At 33.9% G+C, this 17,925-nt stretch overlaps 1 protein-coding gene across 2 annotated transcripts in view; it reads left to right on the top strand.

Annotated features, from left to right (window-relative positions):
• The window catches only part of LOC113513626 (serum response factor homolog), a 337,706-nt gene extending 320,223 nt beyond the window's left edge, over positions 1-17,483 (top strand). For both annotated transcript variants that reach the window (XM_052899366.1, XM_052899365.1), the window contains 4 exons: positions 7,070-7,209; positions 7,586-7,839; positions 8,640-8,807; positions 10,413-17,483. In XM_052899366.1, coding sequence (XP_052755326.1) covers positions 7,070-7,209; positions 7,586-7,839; positions 8,640-8,794 — 549 coding nt within the window. In that variant the 3' untranslated portion in view covers positions 8,795-8,807; positions 10,413-17,483. The remainder of the gene's footprint in view (positions 1-7,069; positions 7,210-7,585; positions 7,840-8,639; positions 8,808-10,412) is intronic.
• The last annotated feature ends 442 nt before the right edge of the window (positions 17,484-17,925 follow it).

The following is a 17,925-nucleotide window of genomic DNA, read 5'->3' as shown; positions in this document are numbered from 1 at the left end:
GAATTGGTTAACTACGATGTTTTAAAGATACAATATATACATACATACATACAGATAATCTGTTTAAACATGTTCTGAGAAATTAAGAAAATGGAATAAAATGCCTTTGAAATGTTTTTATTTTGTGGTAGAATAACAAATAAGCTGATATTAAATAAAAGTTGTAACCGTCGTATATAGACATAAACAGCACCGTGGGCATCACAGAATATACTGTGACACCTATAGTACCACTCATGTGTTGCCATTCCTTAAAAACATGGTATTATGCCTTCGCTTTCTGTGATTTGCCCTATGGTCCCGATATAAAATGGACCTCTGTGCCTTTTTTCATGGGTGTCGTAAGAGGCAACTAAGGGAATTTAATGGACGAGGGATAGGCAACAGTCCTTACTAAAACATCACCAAAAACCTAATTGCGGTTCCCAACCCTCTTGCCAAGCGTGACAACTTCTATCAAACCCCCCTTTTGGGGGAAGCCTATGCTCTGCAGTGGACAGTAGACGTCTATGTGAATGTTGACGAAAATCTTACTCTTTATACCGGAACACAAAATAAGGTTAATTAAAATAATCCATCGCCATATCCATCATATTCTAGCGTTAACTATAAACGAACGATAGTATCGGCGCGCGCGCAACCGTCGCCCGTTCGAAATCATCCTTTGTAGGTATTTATTAACAATTGTACTGCTTTGATACGTTTCTGTGATACCATTTAATTACTCCCGTGATTTATTATGCGCGTGACTTCAATAAAAAATACAATACTTTTATTGCGGAATAAAGGAGACGATTGTAATATAGCGAAAAGGTCGCCGGCGTAACTGCGTAAACGATCTGATAATAACAAAATTATAGGTCTTAGCCATTGTACGGGGAATAGAAGTTTTATAATGACAAAAATGTAGTATCAAATTGGGACCAGCCAGTATAGTAACCCCGCCTGCTCGGGGGGAAAGGGATTGTTAGTAAGAGCCCAATTGCTAGCAATATACCCAACCAAGACGACCTCCACATAGTTCCCCCTGGAAACCATCGTGATGAATACACCCAGAATTCAGCACGGTGGCTAACTGACCTGTCTTTTTATCCTCACTTATCATCTCTCACTCGTCCCCCGCCAGTGTATACCGTTAGCACGACCAGGGTCTACCATTTCATTGTCATCAATTAAAAAAAAAAACCCGCCTGCGCTATCAGTATACATTGGCAGGGCACCAGTGCTTGTGTGCAGGTTCCCCCTGGAAACCATCGTGATTGTTTTTTTGTTGAATTCGTCACGATGGGCTAACCTGACGGGTGGACCTGTCTTTTCATTCTCACCTATCATCCATCACTAGTGCCCCGTTAGCGCAGGCGGGGATATAATTCCATTATCATCCATTCAAAAAAAAAAAAAAAACAATTGTAGACATAGTACAAAACTGCAGCACTATCCATTAGAAAGAGTTTTAACACAAACTTTAAACAAACAAATAAAATAAACATTGGAGTTATTTCTAAATGTATCGCGCTCTCTTTCTTTTTGTTACTAATTTAAAGTGAGTGCTGGTTGCACACACAAGTAAAAATGTCACTAGCAAACTTTGCGCTCGGCTGTCGCGATGTCGTTTTAATTGATTGAGAACGTAACTTTTGTGAGCACAAAGAAGTTTCTCTGAACGTGTTACTCTTAAGAGCGGTAAGGGCTCTACTACCGGTTCGATTCCCACACAATACAATTATTTGTATTCAAGACTAGCTTCTAGTCTGCTACTTCGTACAAGTACGCGTAGATTTTAGAAGTTCTAGTTCACTTCTAGATGGTGTATTAAGATAAAATGTTTTTTTTTTATACAACTTAGAATGGCAAACAAGCTGACAGCCCACCTGATGGAAAGTGGTAATCGTCACCTATAGACATGAGCAGTACCATGGACATAACAGAGAGTATACCGTTCGCCCATGATACCCCACATGCGTTGCCATTCCTGAGGACTCAGATGTTATTCCTCTGTACCCTGTAAATTAACGCCATATCCCACCCTTCAAACCGAAACACAGCCATGCCAACACAACTGATTCATAGTAGAAACACGAATGGGACAAAGCTACCCAAGCAATCGACTTTTGTACAAAGTCTCCCTCTGGTGGATTTTAAGTTAGATCTTTATATTATTTATTTATTTTTATTTAAATAACTTTAACTTTTGACTTAACTACTAATTAAATTAATAACTTTTGACCAAAATAAAATAAGGTACAAGAGGCGAATTTAATGCTAGTAGCATTCTCTACCAGTCAACCTTTGGGATGAACAGTGAATCACGAACGCGGTACTTCAGATTTACTCCTACATTTACTTATGTTTACATCTTAGATTTTTAGTTAGACACAACTGTGAAAACCACATCCAATTTGATTCAGGAATTTTTACGTAATAATGGAACAAACATTTTTTTTAATATTGTTTTGGCATCTATCGGTCCTATTATTTTTCTTAAATATCTCCCATGTACAGACGGTATGTACAATTTTATTAGATTGTCTGTTTGCATCTACAAAGACTTCGAGTATTGTCAAGTTCGAGTATATGTATGTATATAAAAAAATAATGCCTTGAAATATCTTTATTATAACAAATTATGATCACAAGCATTTTTATACCTGTGTCTAGGATGTTACCTATAAACGTCATCCGTTCTCTAGTATGACGAATGAGTCGGCCAATAAAATATAAATTCCATCCTTAAAATCTTTTTTCACTAATCAAGGTTTTTTAAATATGTAGTTCTAAATGTCCCTATATATATTTTTAATGTTATATCACTGGTAAAAGTACCTACTTCAGCCGTAAGCAATTTTTTTTTTTAAATTTCAATGTTCTTTTAAATTTATTTATTTATTTATTTTTAAAAGACACACCAACAATATGCTCACTACAATTAAGCAGACAATGTACAATGTTATTAGTAAGTAAAAAGTGAAAAACTACTATTAAAAATGCTTAAATCTAAGTTTACTTGAACGAAAACATCTCACTCCTCACTACCAAGCTTATATGAACACATTAAATATAATTTATTTATTTATTTATTTATTTACGTCAACAAACAGTAAACATAATAACAATATATATACATATGTATCTAAATATCAATAATAATTCTACAATATATATTAAGAATCTTAAGAATCTTCGAATCTGTCCTGAATCGTGTTATCGAAAATAATCAAGAGCTTACTCCAACTTCGTAAGATAGTAGAGTTCACATGGTAATATGGAAAGTTAGTAAATCTCTTAGATTGCGTTCGTTCATGCTGAAATGATAACTAAAGTTAGACACGGTTTCGCGAGATCAATACTGGAGATATGGGATTTTGGGGAAAAAGTTGGCCTACATCGAGTACCTACCGGTAATGGCGTCGCCCACTCGTCTGTACATTTCAGAGGGTAGCTCACACAATAAATATTGATGTTTTTTTTAATGAGTGATAATGGAATGGTAACCCCACCCGCGCTATCGGTATACACCGGCGGGGCACCAGTGAAGGATGATAGGTGAGGATGAAGCTGATCAGTTAGCCCATCGTGACGAATTCAACAAGAATTGTTCACGATGGTTTCCAGTGGGAACCACGTGGAGGTCTACCTAATAGGGCTATATTAATATTGCTAGCAATGGGGCTGTCAAATTCCATTGCTAACAATCCCTTTACCCTTATAATAAACTGTTTATAAGGATGCATGTTTAATATAATTTCGCTCGATTTACTTGGAAATTGCTTTGTTAAAAAAAAATACGTCGACAAAATTAAATGCTTGCGATTCTCGAGTTAATAACGGAGAATGGAAATAGCTGATGGTTTTATTTCTTTTTAAACGCCACCGGAAAGAGGATAATTTTGCGTTTAATAAATTATTTTCCAATTTAATATGATGTGCATGTATTTCTTGAGAAATATATATTTATAGGAAATACATTTTTCAAACACAAATTGTATATTGCATAATATTGTTACAAATAAATATTAACGGACCAAAAAGTACGAAATAAAAATTTTCTTTATTCATACTCTGGTGCATATATAGCTACTAATAATTTATTACCAGAGGGAGACTCTGTACAAAAGTCGTTTGCTTAGGTACTTCTGTCCCATTCGTGTTTCAACCGTGAAGCAGTTGTGTTTGCATGGCTGTGTTTCGGTTTGAAGGGTGGGATATGGCGTGAATTTACATGGTACAGAGGAATAACACCTGAGTCCTCAGGAATGGCAACGCATGGCGGGTATCATGGGCGAAACAGTATACTCTGTTATGTCCATGGTACTGCTCATGTCTATAGTCGACGGTTACCACTTTTCATCAGGTGGGCCGTCAGCTTGTTGCCATTCTAAGTTTCATAAAAAAAATCCAAATAGGTTAATAAATGATTGAGTTTAAAGGTAACAAATGTAAAAAACAACCAAATTGAGAATGTCTTCCTTTTTTGAAGTCGCTTGAAAATTTCTAGCACTTAAATAACGCACTTGGCCTACAGAAACCCCTTTTTGGTACTAAATTATTATGAAGGTAGAGGCTGTGAGAAGTTCATCACAGTGGGTATAACGCGTAAGTGGTTACATAATGTAAAATGTTACAAAAAGCCCACTGTTGTCGACACCTGCGCGATACGCTTAAACTGTCGTGTGTAATTTCACTGTATTCAAAAATCTATTTCGTAACTTTTGAACCGAAAAAGATAATGGATTGTCTCATAAATGCAAAAATTGTGATTTATAATTTGGTATCTATTTATTTATTTTAAAAGGTACATCAACAATGTAATTTTTTTTATACAACTTAAAATGGCTAACAAGCTGACGGCCCACCTGATGGAAAGTGGTAACCGTCGCCTATACCCCCCATGCATTGCCATTCCTGAGGACTCAGGTGTTATTCCTCTATACCCAGTAAATTCATTGCCATATCCCACCCTTCAAACCGAAACACAGCCATGCAAACACAACTGCTTCACGGTTGAAACACAAATGGGACAGAGGTACCTAAGCAATCGATTTTTGTACAAAGTCTCCCTCTGGTAGACAATACAGATATTGATTTTAATTGATATCAATTTTTTTTTTGGTTTTTGGTGTAAATGCAATGTCTTGCATTTACATAAATTACAGATGCACACAACATTTTCTCAAGACATCGATTTCACATTAATAAAATTGACACTGACAAAACAAAAAACAAATTATGATATACAAGTGAGAATATAAGGATGCTAAAGTAGAATTATTAAAACAATTATCACAAGTGTCAGACGAAAATATTTCATTATAAATTTACAACAAATTTTTCGATTATAAAAACAATATTGACCTTATTAATCCGAGAGATGGCGGTGCGTTCGCCTGCTATTACATTTAGTTCAATGTGCTGAAGTAACTATGGGAAAGGCAAGTGTTGCGTTTACTGTAATTTCAACGGTCGTCAAAATTATCTCCGATAATTTTTAGTTCCTTCGTATGTAATTCACGCATACAATAATATACATATTCTCAAAGTGGAATCAAAATTCGTAGTGAAAAATCATATAATTTTCCTGACATACCTCTCTAAATATACTTAAAATTATTTCCTCTAAAACTCTATTAAATTTGTAATTTATACATCTACTTTTTTTTTTCGCAACTTCGTATATGTAAATTTAGCCGATAAGTAATTATTTCTGTGTAGCATATAACATATACACCAGGTTTTAGCTCATCATCATTTCAGCCATTATTCGTCCACTGCTGGATGTAGGCCTCCCCCATAGACTGCCATAAGGAACGATTCTAAGCCACCTGTATCCACTGACTCCCTGCAATGCATTTGAGGTCGTCACTGCATCTAATGGGGGGTCGTTCTACACTGCGTTTGTCCCTACAGGATCGGCACTCAGTTTATGAGTTAGATCATTAGAAATATAAATCAAAACGTAAAAACTGTATTCAGTTTGGTGCAATACATACAAACAGATGGGCATACAAAGTTTCTAAAAAAAAAATATTATTTTGGCTTCCATAACTCCTATTAAAATCCCTTACATCAAATTTTTTAAATATTCCCATGCATAAAAATTGACTAGTTACAATTTTATTATGTTATAAGAAATAAATAAATATTTAATATATTATAACATAGTAAAATTATACAGCGCATCTTAACTCAGCTTTTAAGTTCAAAAATAAGCACCCGGTAGGTAGTTCCGCGCGCTAAAACTCTTGAAACATTCAGATAGTATAAAACTGTGGAAGTGACGTCATAACATAGCACCTAAGTAAAACATGGCCATTTTGTCACTAAAAAATTTATAATTTTTTGTCCCAGTAATACCTTTTTAAAATACATAAATATGATATATACTGTAGACACGTTATCCGTGTGTTGATAATATGTCTTGTAAATAGGTAATTAATATACAAGGGGAAAAAAAATTGTCAATAAAGGGATCTAAAAACTCCATTGCATATATTTATATTTTACCAGAGGGAGACTTTGTACAAAAGTCGATTGCTTGGATACCTCTGTCCCATTCGTGTTTCAACCGTGAAGCAGTTGTGTTTGCATAGCTGTGTTTCGGTTTAAAGGGTGGGATATGGCGTGAATTTACTGAGTACAGAGGAATAACATCCGAGTCTTCAGGAATGGCAACACATGGGGGGTATCATGGGCGAAACAGTATACTCTGTTATGTCCATGGTACTGCTTATGTCTATAGGCGTCGGTTCCACTTTCCATCAGGTGGGCCGTCAGCTTGTTTGCCATTCTAAGTTGTATAAAAAAAATATAGCAATATACTAATGAAAGGGATTGTTAGTAATGGGGTCAAATAGCCCCATTACTAGCAATATACACTGTCAGGTCTGATAGAACTGCACAATCACACTAAATGACTGGTCCTTAAACTAAAATTTAGAAAAATTCATTTCTTAAATTGGCACGATGGAGAATCGAACCCGGGATCTGACTACGCAAAGCAATTTAATGAGGTCGCATCATTTTCCATGATTTTTTTTATTATAATTGACTTAATAATGTATCCTTGTTACAGGATGAACCCGCATCATCAGGTGACAGCGGTGACGAGAGCGGCAGCGAACCGGAGTCGCCCAGTGAGAAACTTCTCCACGCACAGAGCCTCAAACAGGAATGGACCCACACTGAGACGAGCGAAAGAGAAGGCAGTAAAAGGTATTTCGAAGTTTTTCTTTATTTCTCTTTTATTTTGTACAATTAAAACAACCACCATATTATTATTTTGCAGTCAAAACTCTTAACCAGTCAAAAGTACTGTTGACAAATAAAATCAGTCAAAAGTACTTGTCACTGAACAGCAGGTTGGTTAAAAGTGTTTTAACAACAATGTCCTTCTTAAAATATCTTCAAAACCCAACTGCGGTTGCCAACCCGCCTGGCAAGCATGGCAACTACTGGCAAAACCCCCCTTATGTAGGAGGCCTTTTTTCAGCAGTGGATATTTATCGGCTAATACGATGATGAATTGAGTTTTTACTGTACACATCCTTCACCCCTTCAGTAGTTAAGATATGTCAATTGTTCCCGTTAGTTCCAGAGATCATTTGAACGAGCCGCTACCATCAACGTCATCGGCCACCCAAGAAGCGGACAGCAGTAAATCTAGCCAGTCCTCTTTGCCAAAACTCTTGCCCAAAATCGACCTTCCGGGAGGTGCAATGTTGTACCATAGTGGTGTTCTAGCCGGTTTAGATTCACTCGGTACCAATATCGGTTTGGGCAATCTAACAATGGGTTATCCTCACAGCTTTATATTGGGGCTTGCCAATCAAGGACAAGAAGGCGGTAAGTTTCTTTTTATAGTACTTAGGAATAACAAGGTGGACGGCTCACCTAATGAACTGTGACAACTGTTGCCTATGTTTTTTTTTTATACTACATAGAATGACAAACAAGCTGACGGCCCATCTGATGGAAAGTGGTAACCGTCGCCTATAGGCATGAGCAGTACCATGGACATAACAAAGTATACTGTTTCGATATTACCATGATACCTCCCATGCGTTGCCATTTCTGAAGACGCAGATGTTATTCTTTTGTACCCTGTAAATTCATTGCCATAACTCACCCTTCAAACCGAAACATAGCCATGCAAACTCAACTGCTTTGTGGTAAAAACACGAATGGGACAAAGGTGCCCAAGCAAACGACTTTTGTATAAAGTCTCCTTCTGCTAACATGGATATCACAGAATATACTATTATGCCAATAGTATCCTTCGTTGCCGTGTGGCCCTGGCATAGAATGAGCCACCTTTCTTTTCTCGCAGATGTCGTAAGAGGCAACTAAAGGATTTTTTTTTCAATCGGAAAGTCCTATATTTATTTAGTAAAGATTGGTATCAGTTTTTATCACTTACCCTCCTTATTCATAAAAATTAAAACGTTCTGCAAATCTACTTTAATTATTAGAATGTTTTATCACTGTCTGTCAAATTGAGTAAATAACGCAGAAGAAAGGGACAAAATTTTCTATAGCTAAGATAGGTTTATAAGAGGTATGACATTTTTATGAATCTCTAAATGTTTGATCATCGTTACACCTTTGTGAAAGTACGTAATCTATTAATGTTTCCGTAATTGTAGCGTCATCATCAACCCAGCCCCAGTTCATCACCATCCCGCTGTCGATGGCAATGGCGGCAGCGGCGAACCCAGCATCCAGTACCAATGGAGGGCCAGTTAGTGCCTCTAGTGACGACAGCAGCGAGCTACAAGACCTTAGCACAGGGAGGAAGTGACCGGAACAGAATGGTGAGTGAGCAAATACAGATTTTTATTCATGAAACTCTCGTGTGGTCCTGGAATAGAATATGCCCATCCCTTTCTTTCCCGTGGGTGTCATAAGAAGCAACTAAGAAAGGACGAGGGATGGGCAGCAGCGTCCCTCTTAAAACATCTCCAAAGCCGAACTACGGTTGCCAATATGCCTGTCAAGCGTGGCAACTACTGGCAAAGCCCTCTAGGGGAAGACTTATGTTCAGCAGTGAACAGTTAAAGGTTGATATGATAATGATGATGAGGATGGTGATGATGATATATGAAACATAAAGCCTCCCATAATAATATGGCGCGTCCTGCAGGAAACTTTGTATAAAACGCTCCTAATTTATTATTTTTCAAAAATGTTTCCTAAGTTGAAAATCACTATCTTATCATCTCCATATGTTATGCTTTATATACAAATCCTATATACACTTTCTTCTTTTGGATTCTCAAGGTTGACTAAGAGAAATCCCTTTAAATCTTGGCATAAAATGGGTCGACCCTTCCTTTCCATACCCTTACAGGTCGACCTCCTCGCCATGAAAACCATCGTAATTGATTCATTAGTCAATTTATCACGATAGGCTAACTGGCCTGCTTCATTTTCACCTATTACCCGTCACTGGTGCTCCGCCAGTGTATACCGATAGCGCAGGGAGGGTTACCATTCTATTATCATCCATTAAAAAAAACCTTCCTTTTCCGTGGGTGTCATAAGAGGGGACTTAGGGAACTTAATGGTCGACAGATAGACAGTAGTGTCATTCTTGAAACATCACCAAAGCCTATATGCGGTTGCCAACCCGCCTGCCTAGCGTGGCGATTTTTTTTTTATACAATTAGAATGGCAAACAAGCTAACGGTCCACCTGATCAAAAGTGGTAACCGTCGCCTATAGACATGAGCAGTACCATGGACATAACAGAGTATACTGTTTCGCCCATGATACCCCCCATGCGTTGCCATTCCTGAGGACTCAGGTGTTATTCCTGTGTACCCAGTAAATTCACGCTATATCTCACCCTTCAAACCGAAACACAGCCATGCAAACACAACTGCTTCACGGTTGAAATGGCAAAGCTTCCCTTATGGGAGAGACCTATGTCCAGCAGTGGACAGTCAACAGCTGATATGAAATGTTATAATACTAAATGCAGTTTATTTATATATATATATATATATATATGTATATATATATATATATATATATATATATATATATATATATATATATATATATATATATATTTTATATTGTAAATTTTTAATGAAAAGTTTCGCGACTGACTCTTGGCCACAGCAGAATATCAGTGTTTTGCTCTTTTAAGGGCAAAGCAATAAACTGAGCTGTGACCATTTTGTGTTACTATGGCACACGCATGAATGAATGGTAACAAGGGAGATTGTTAGATTATGTATTTTGTTTTTGTATTTTTTTTTTATTTGTGTTTTTTTTTTTTATTTTTATTCTTTTGTCTCTTTTGATGTGTATTACGTGTATGTTTTTTTTTATTGTAATTTGTGTGCTGTAAGTAATGTAAATAAATTGTCTATCTATCTATCTATCTAATATTATTTATTTTATTGTTACAGATAAAAACAATGCCAAGAATGGATAAGATCTTTGTATTTTTTTAAAACTAAGTTACTATGAATATCGCTTACCAAAGTTTTGTATTTGGATATATAAATTGTATATGCAAACGACAATTATATAGTTACTATATATCATATACTCTGTAACATAATTCTTTATTGCAAAATACATTGTTTTATTGTAAAAAAACACGTAAGTACACATTAAATTCTAATATGACAACTACTGGTTTAACTTTGGACACGTGACAGCCGCTCACGATTAAGGCTCCTGAATGGTCCTGAAACTAGTTGAGCTTGAACAAATTACATCTAAGTTGAACCGGTAGTTATTACATTAAAATTTTGATTATGTTATAATAAAATTACTCAAAATTTTCAGAATTGTCATACAAATTAGATTTGTAACCAATTAAATAATTAATAAATGACATTACACTCAAATAATGTTACTCTTGGAAAGGTTTAACTCAGTATACATTTTTGAATATTTCTTTTGTTTATATCCATCATTAAAATAAATATACGATAGAACTTATCTTGAAGAGGATGCACTAAAAATGGTGATAGGTGCTACTCAAATATGGTGCTCCTATAAATGATAGTAAAACTAAACAAAATCAAACTTACCTAGTAACTACTAGCTCAGTTACTGGCACAATGACTGTATATTTTCAATGAACCTAAATTGTAGAAATAAGTGGCAATATAAAGCAAAGTTTTCTTAGCAGAAATGTAAAAAATGTATGGATTTGACAAAATGATGTATGAGTTATGTCAGTTCCATACATCTAATTTTTTTTCATAACAACATGGCTCACAGAATTATAGCAAAAAAGTGAGAAATGTATGGATTTGACAAATTGATGTGGGACTTATATCTTTTCCATACATCTTGTTTTTTTTTAATAACAACATTGCTAACAGAATAATTAGCAAAAAAATTTAAAATGTATGAATATGACAAATTGATGTATGACGTATGTCAATTCCATACATCTTGTTTATTTTTCATAGCAACATTGCTAACAGAATTTTACTTTGTATATAAGCTCATAACGGATTAATATGATAGTTTCTGTTCGTTTTTTTTTTCTTTTTTTAATTTAAATTAATGAATGTAAGTACATTTCATTTCGTAACTAATCATTAATCAGTGTAGTAAACTTTTTAAATTAGATTAATACTTGTAAAGCTTGAAATTGTTATTTATTATCGAATGTAAAGTATGACGTCTGAAGTTAAAATACATAACAAATGCGACAAATGGCGAGATGATTTAAGAATATTTTGAACAAACAGATTTTAACTATCTGTTAAAATATACTCAATACCTAACGTGTGTAAAATTTTTGTACTATTAAAAAATAGACATAAAACATGTATAGAGAAAATTTTATCAACATTAATAATATTAAGGATCGTGTTGCGTTCAAAAATATGGCTAATAATAAAATTATGAATAAACGATGTCTATAATATTGGACGTATTTAAAAAAAATGCCATAAAGGGTCTTAAAAGCAATACAAGCCAAAACAATTTTTTTTTATACAACCTAGAATAGAATAGAATAAAATAGAAAATCATTTATTCAAATAAACTTACATTGAAGCACTTTTGAATAGTCATTAAATTTTTTTAATCTACCGCTCGTTCGGAAAGCTGTCTCATCACAAGAAGAACGAGCAAGAAACTTGCGTGTTGCTCTTTTAAATAATTTTATTATTACTTTACATTTCGTTATACATGCGCGTTCACCGCAAAAAAGACACCGTTTGTCGTATCTCCTCACTTTCAGGGCACTTCTGTTCGTTTTTTTTTCTTTTTTTAATTTAAATTAATGAATGTAAGTACATTTCATTTCGTAACTAATCATTAATCAGTGTAGTAAACTTTTTAAATTAGATTAATACTTGTAAAGCTTGAAATTGTTATTTATTATCGAATGTAAAGTATGACGTCTGAAGTTAAAATACATAACAAATGCGACAAATGGCGAGATGATTTAAGAATATTTTGAACAAACAGATTTTAACTATCTGTTAAAATATACTCAATACCTAACGTGTGTAAAATTTTTGTACTATAAAAAAATAGACATAAAACATGTATAGAGAAAATTTTATCAACATTAATTATATTAAGGATCGTGTTGCGTTCAAAAATATGGCTAATAATAAAATTATGAATAAACGATGTCTATAATATTGGACGTATTTAAAAAAAATGCCATAAAGGGTCTTAAAAGCAATACAAGCCAAAACAATTTTTTTTTATACAACCTAGAATAGAATAGAATAAAATAGAAAATCATTTATTCAAATAAACTTACATTGAAGCACTTTTGAATAGTCATTAAATTTTTTTTAATCTACCGCTCGTTCGGAAAGCTGTCTCATCACAAGAAGAACGAGCAAGAAACTTGCGTGTTGCTCTTTTAAATAATTTTATTATTACTTTACATTTCGTTATACATGCGCGTTCACCGCAAAAAAGACACCGTTTGTCGTATCTCCTCACTTTCAGGGCACTTCCCTTGATAATAAGTCGAGTCTGGGGATTCTTGGCGTCGATATATCTAGCGACGTCCAGTTTTGCGGTCATCTGGAGGAAAAAGCTAAGATAGCTTCCAAAAAGTTGGGGGTGCTCAATAGGGTGAGACGGTATTTCACGCCAGAAAACCGCCTTAAACTGTATAAAGCTCAAGTGAGGCCACACATGGAATACTGTTCTCACCTGTGGGCAGGAGCGCCACAGTACCAACTCCTTCCATTAGACCGCATTCAAAGTCGGGCAGCTCGAATTGTTGACGATCGGCGTCTTACTGTCCGGCTCGACCCACTGAAACTGCGTAGAGATGTTGCATCTCTGTGCATCTTCTACCGAATTTATCATGGGGAGTGCTCTGAAGAATTGTTCGGATTGATACCTGCTGCTGATTTTCACCATCGTACAACCCGCCATAAACTAAAATTTCATCCCAACCATCTGGACGAGTGGCGGTCCTCCACCGTGCGTTTTTCAAGGCACTTTCTTCCACGCACAACCACTCTTTGGAATCAACTTCCAGCAGCAGTATTTCCGAACCGATACGACAACATAACCTTCAAGAAAAGAGCATATTCCTTTTTAAAAGGCCGGCAGCACACCTGCAATGCCGTAGGTGTTGTGGGTGATTATGGGCGGCGGTAGTCACTTACCATCAGTTGAGCCGCATGCTCGTTTGCCCCCTGTGTTGTAAAAAAAAAAAAAAAAAAAACATTTTTAAGTTTAAGTGTGTGAATACAAACCGCCAATTAGCACTAATTCAATTAAATACTCAAAAAGAAAAAAATATTGAATACATAACCAACTGGTTAAACAATTAATAAGAGGAAATCAGTCATAGTGATTAGAGCAGACCAGTCCCTACAAGCAGCATCCGTTCACGAGTATGACGGATGAGCCAGCCATCACTGCGCTCGACCATATTTTAGGGAGCCCAATGACCCGGCCCACCACGCCGCCACAAGTCTGGACATTTTAGTGAGCATGACTACTCAAAACACTAGACCACGTCAAAGCTACTCACAATTGCCATCTGATAGTTATAGTATTCACATTTTACATAAGAATGCATGCGGCAATTAATACAAAAACCGCTACGCTTTCATATTTCTAAATGGCAAACAAGCTGACGGCCCACCTGATGGAAAGTGGTAACCGTCGCCTATAGACGATATGTCTCTACGTTTGTTCAAGTATCACGTAAAAAATTTTACACAAAATGGGGTTCGGTTTTCACTGTTGTATTTTTGACTGTCAAATTTAAAATGTATAGAATTCCACACAAAATCTCAGGCAGAAATAGAAATTAACATTTTTATAATAAACTGCCTTATAAATTCTTACTACTAGATTTAAGACTTTCAACAAATGGAGGATTAGGTGCACTAAAAGTGCACTCACTGCAGATTTTCAGATTCAGTAAGTGGGACAACAACGTCAGGAAGTCTTAAGACGAAATACCTACTTTTCTATAGCAAACAGCTTAATGTAAAATGATAAATCACTAATATGTCATTATATAATATTATATCTTGACTATAATCATAGTTAATCATTGTCTAGATGATTATAGTATGATTGAGTGATGATTTGATTTCATCATCATATTTTTACCGATTTTTATCATATAATTCTCATAATGCATGATTACAACACGATCCTTAACAATATGTACTCTTGCCAATTTGTAAATTTTAGTTAAAAATATTTGTAAAATGTGCAAGAATCATAGATATTAAAATGTATAGATAACGTAAATCGACTCAATCTGAGTGTCTGAATTAAGAACAGTTTCACTTAGAAAATTAAATCAATATTTTGTTTTTATATAAAAATGTTTACATTTTTGCTTTTATTGGAATTAGTCAATAATTGTGGTGATTAACGATTAAGAAAACATAATTATATGTTTTTATATGTTACATTGTTATCTCAGGCATTATCTGTCCACCTCCCTCTCATAGACTGCCATAAAGAACGGTCCTACGTCGTCTGGGGGATCGTCTGATACTGAATTTGCCTGTACAGGGTTGCCACTCAAGAACTTTTCTTCCCCATCGGTTCTAAATACTTCTAGCTATATGACCAGTCTATTGCCACTTCAGTTTACTTATCAAATTAGCATCATGTTTATATGATAAATATTTTTATTGTAGTTTCACTAACGTCTTAATTTATTGTTATAGAATGATATAATTCTAAAATAATGGACAATAACAAAAATGCTTCGGCACTTTAGTTTTCATAAAATCTGTTGTATGAGATTTAAGGCAGTCCTTTCATTTATTATGACGCTCTACCAATATTAATATTCATTTTTTATACCTTAATGGAACGTTTTATACCATTTTGCATCTTTATTTATTCATATTGTACTTATAATAAAAGAGTTATTATCACTTAATGTCCGTCTACCATTAACATGATAATGGCCTGATTTAATACAAGTTCATTGTTGTAGCTTTTATTCGCGGTTAACATTTTTACAGTTCGTTTGATTCCGTTTTTATTTTACTTATTCTGTAGTCATAAGTTACTCATATTATGTCAATGTTGCGTTGTCTAATCAATTTAATATCTATGACGAGGAATATAACAAGGAATATATGATATTGGGTCCTAATGCGTTATTTATTATACATTTATAAATAGATATTGTTTGTATCAAAAATAACATATATTGTATTTTTGTACGAAAATAAATAATCCTTTTCATAGAAGGCAATGCTTCAATAGCAGTTGGCGATGTAATTTTTCTTCGTATTACTTTTTTCTGAATGTTTTGCATGAAACAAACTACATACATTTAATTTACTATTACTGATATATTTCAAATGTATAGAACTAAGCTAATTTTGATTATTTTCTACTATCAATATCGTAATAGTGTTAATTATAGAAAAAGTGACATTCATTAGAATGAAAAAACAATGCAAAAATGCTCTTTGTATTTTTACGATTGTAAAGAAATGAAAACTGTATGAGATTGACAGGGTTTCAAATAGTCACGTAATCTACATGCGCAAATTTCTGTCAACCTCATACATTTTTTAATACAAACGTAATGGTTAATAGATTGTTACATTGTTTATTTTGTTTATATGCAAAATAAAAAATAAATTCAACAGTCTCGAGTTTTAAAATGAAACATTAAAATATGTTTCATACAAAAACTAATTTGATATATTTTATATATCTATATATCCTCTACAATAAAATTTAACAAATTTATTCTTCTAGTTATTGAACATTGAAACTTGCCTCATATGTTTGATAACTATAGACAAAGATAATTGTTTTACAATGTTTTTAAATTAACACAAAAGTAAAAATAATTACTTTGTATTTTCTTTTTTTTTTTTTTGGGAAAGGCAAAGGAATAAATCTATACAGAAGCAGATTTGTTTCTTTTGTTTTATAACTTTTTATTTTAATTTGAGATACTACGGTTACAATTTTTTTTTTACTATAACCTTAAAATGGCTGAGAATCATAATATTAGGTTTTTAATATTAAATTGGATAACCTAGTGTATGTTCTTTTTGCATTTTGTATTATGTTACAGACATTTTTAGTTTCATTATGTACTTATTTAGCGATCGATTTGTTAATTTAATTATTATGTTATTTTGGGTTGCAATCTTCATAATAGAGTAAAAGATAGTGTAATATGGAATTTTTTTTATAATAAAAAAAAACTCAACAAAGATTAAAACCTGAATTATGGCTGTATTGAAAAATATTAGAAAATAATTTAAACACGATCATTATTCTATTTAGAAGAAGTGCAACTAATTACTTCACTATTTTTATCCGCAAAACAAAAAACTAGCAGAAATTTTTCATCTGTGGACTGTTGTTAGTGTTTGTTTGTATTGAGATACAAAAACATATATTATTACTGGCAACACTAGAAAATGGCGCGCTTTGTTTTGTTTTGAAAAATGTTACCAACGCGTTTGCTAACGGATAATTTTCATTTGTTCCTAGCTAGGCCTAATTTTATTTATCTATTTGAACTTTAATGCATAAATGTTTAATACAAGTTTACGTTTAGTTCGTATTTGTGTGCAGGTTTTTATTTAGGTAGGTAAACTGTTTTTAAAAAATGTTTTTTTTTTAAACAGAGTGCGCCCTTTTTTTGTATATTTTGTACATCTTTATTTCAGTTGGAACTTTTTTTAAATTACATTTTATTACCGATAATGATAATCTGAAATAACAATAATTGTTAAATATTAAAACAATAATACTCACACGTGCTGCGATATTTCCTCGAGTTTTTTGTTTTGTGGTTTTAGCAAATAATTTGTTACTTACTTTGAAAGCATTTATGTAAATTATTTTCGAACTTGCCAGTATTTCGTTCTGATAACAATGCATGGGGTGTATAAACCCCACACTCTGTATGTAGGTATATGATTATCGCAGATAAGTTGTATTGGTTGTTTTCCTCACTTTATTATTAATTAATGTTCTTTTCGTTTCAATTTTTATAATAAAATGTCAAAAAATTGTGTGATCCCTTTTATTTTTTTATTCGGAACAGAACTGCTTAACTAATTTTTTAATCAAAAATTTAATAGTACAGGTACTTTTTTTTTTAATGGGTGATAATGGAATGGTAACCCCACCCGCGCTATTGGTATACACCGGCGGGGCACCAGTGAAGGATGATAGGTGAGGATGAATCAGGTCAGTTAGCCCATCGTGACGAATTCAACAAGAATGGTTCACGATGGTTTCCAGGGGCAACCACGTGGAGGTCGACCTGATAGAGCATATTGCTAGCAAATTCCATTACTAACAATCCCTTTCCCCCCAGTACAAGTACTAGGTAGTACCATGCTATTTAATTAGAGACGGTAATACGAGTATATAACAATATGTATATATTTTAAATACGGTATATGTATATTGGTCCAATAACGAATTTGTTAAAAATCTGTTACCCGAAAATAA

Source organism: Galleria mellonella, unplaced genomic scaffold (genome assembly GCF_026898425.1).
Source record: "Galleria mellonella isolate WM207_F2 unplaced genomic scaffold, CSIRO_AGI_GalMel_v1 utg57, whole genome shotgun sequence".
Classification (NCBI taxonomy): Eukaryota; Metazoa; Arthropoda; class Insecta; order Lepidoptera; family Pyralidae; genus Galleria; species Galleria mellonella.
The sequence above is the reverse complement of the archived record's forward strand: the minus strand, read 5'-3'. Positions and strand labels throughout refer to the sequence as shown.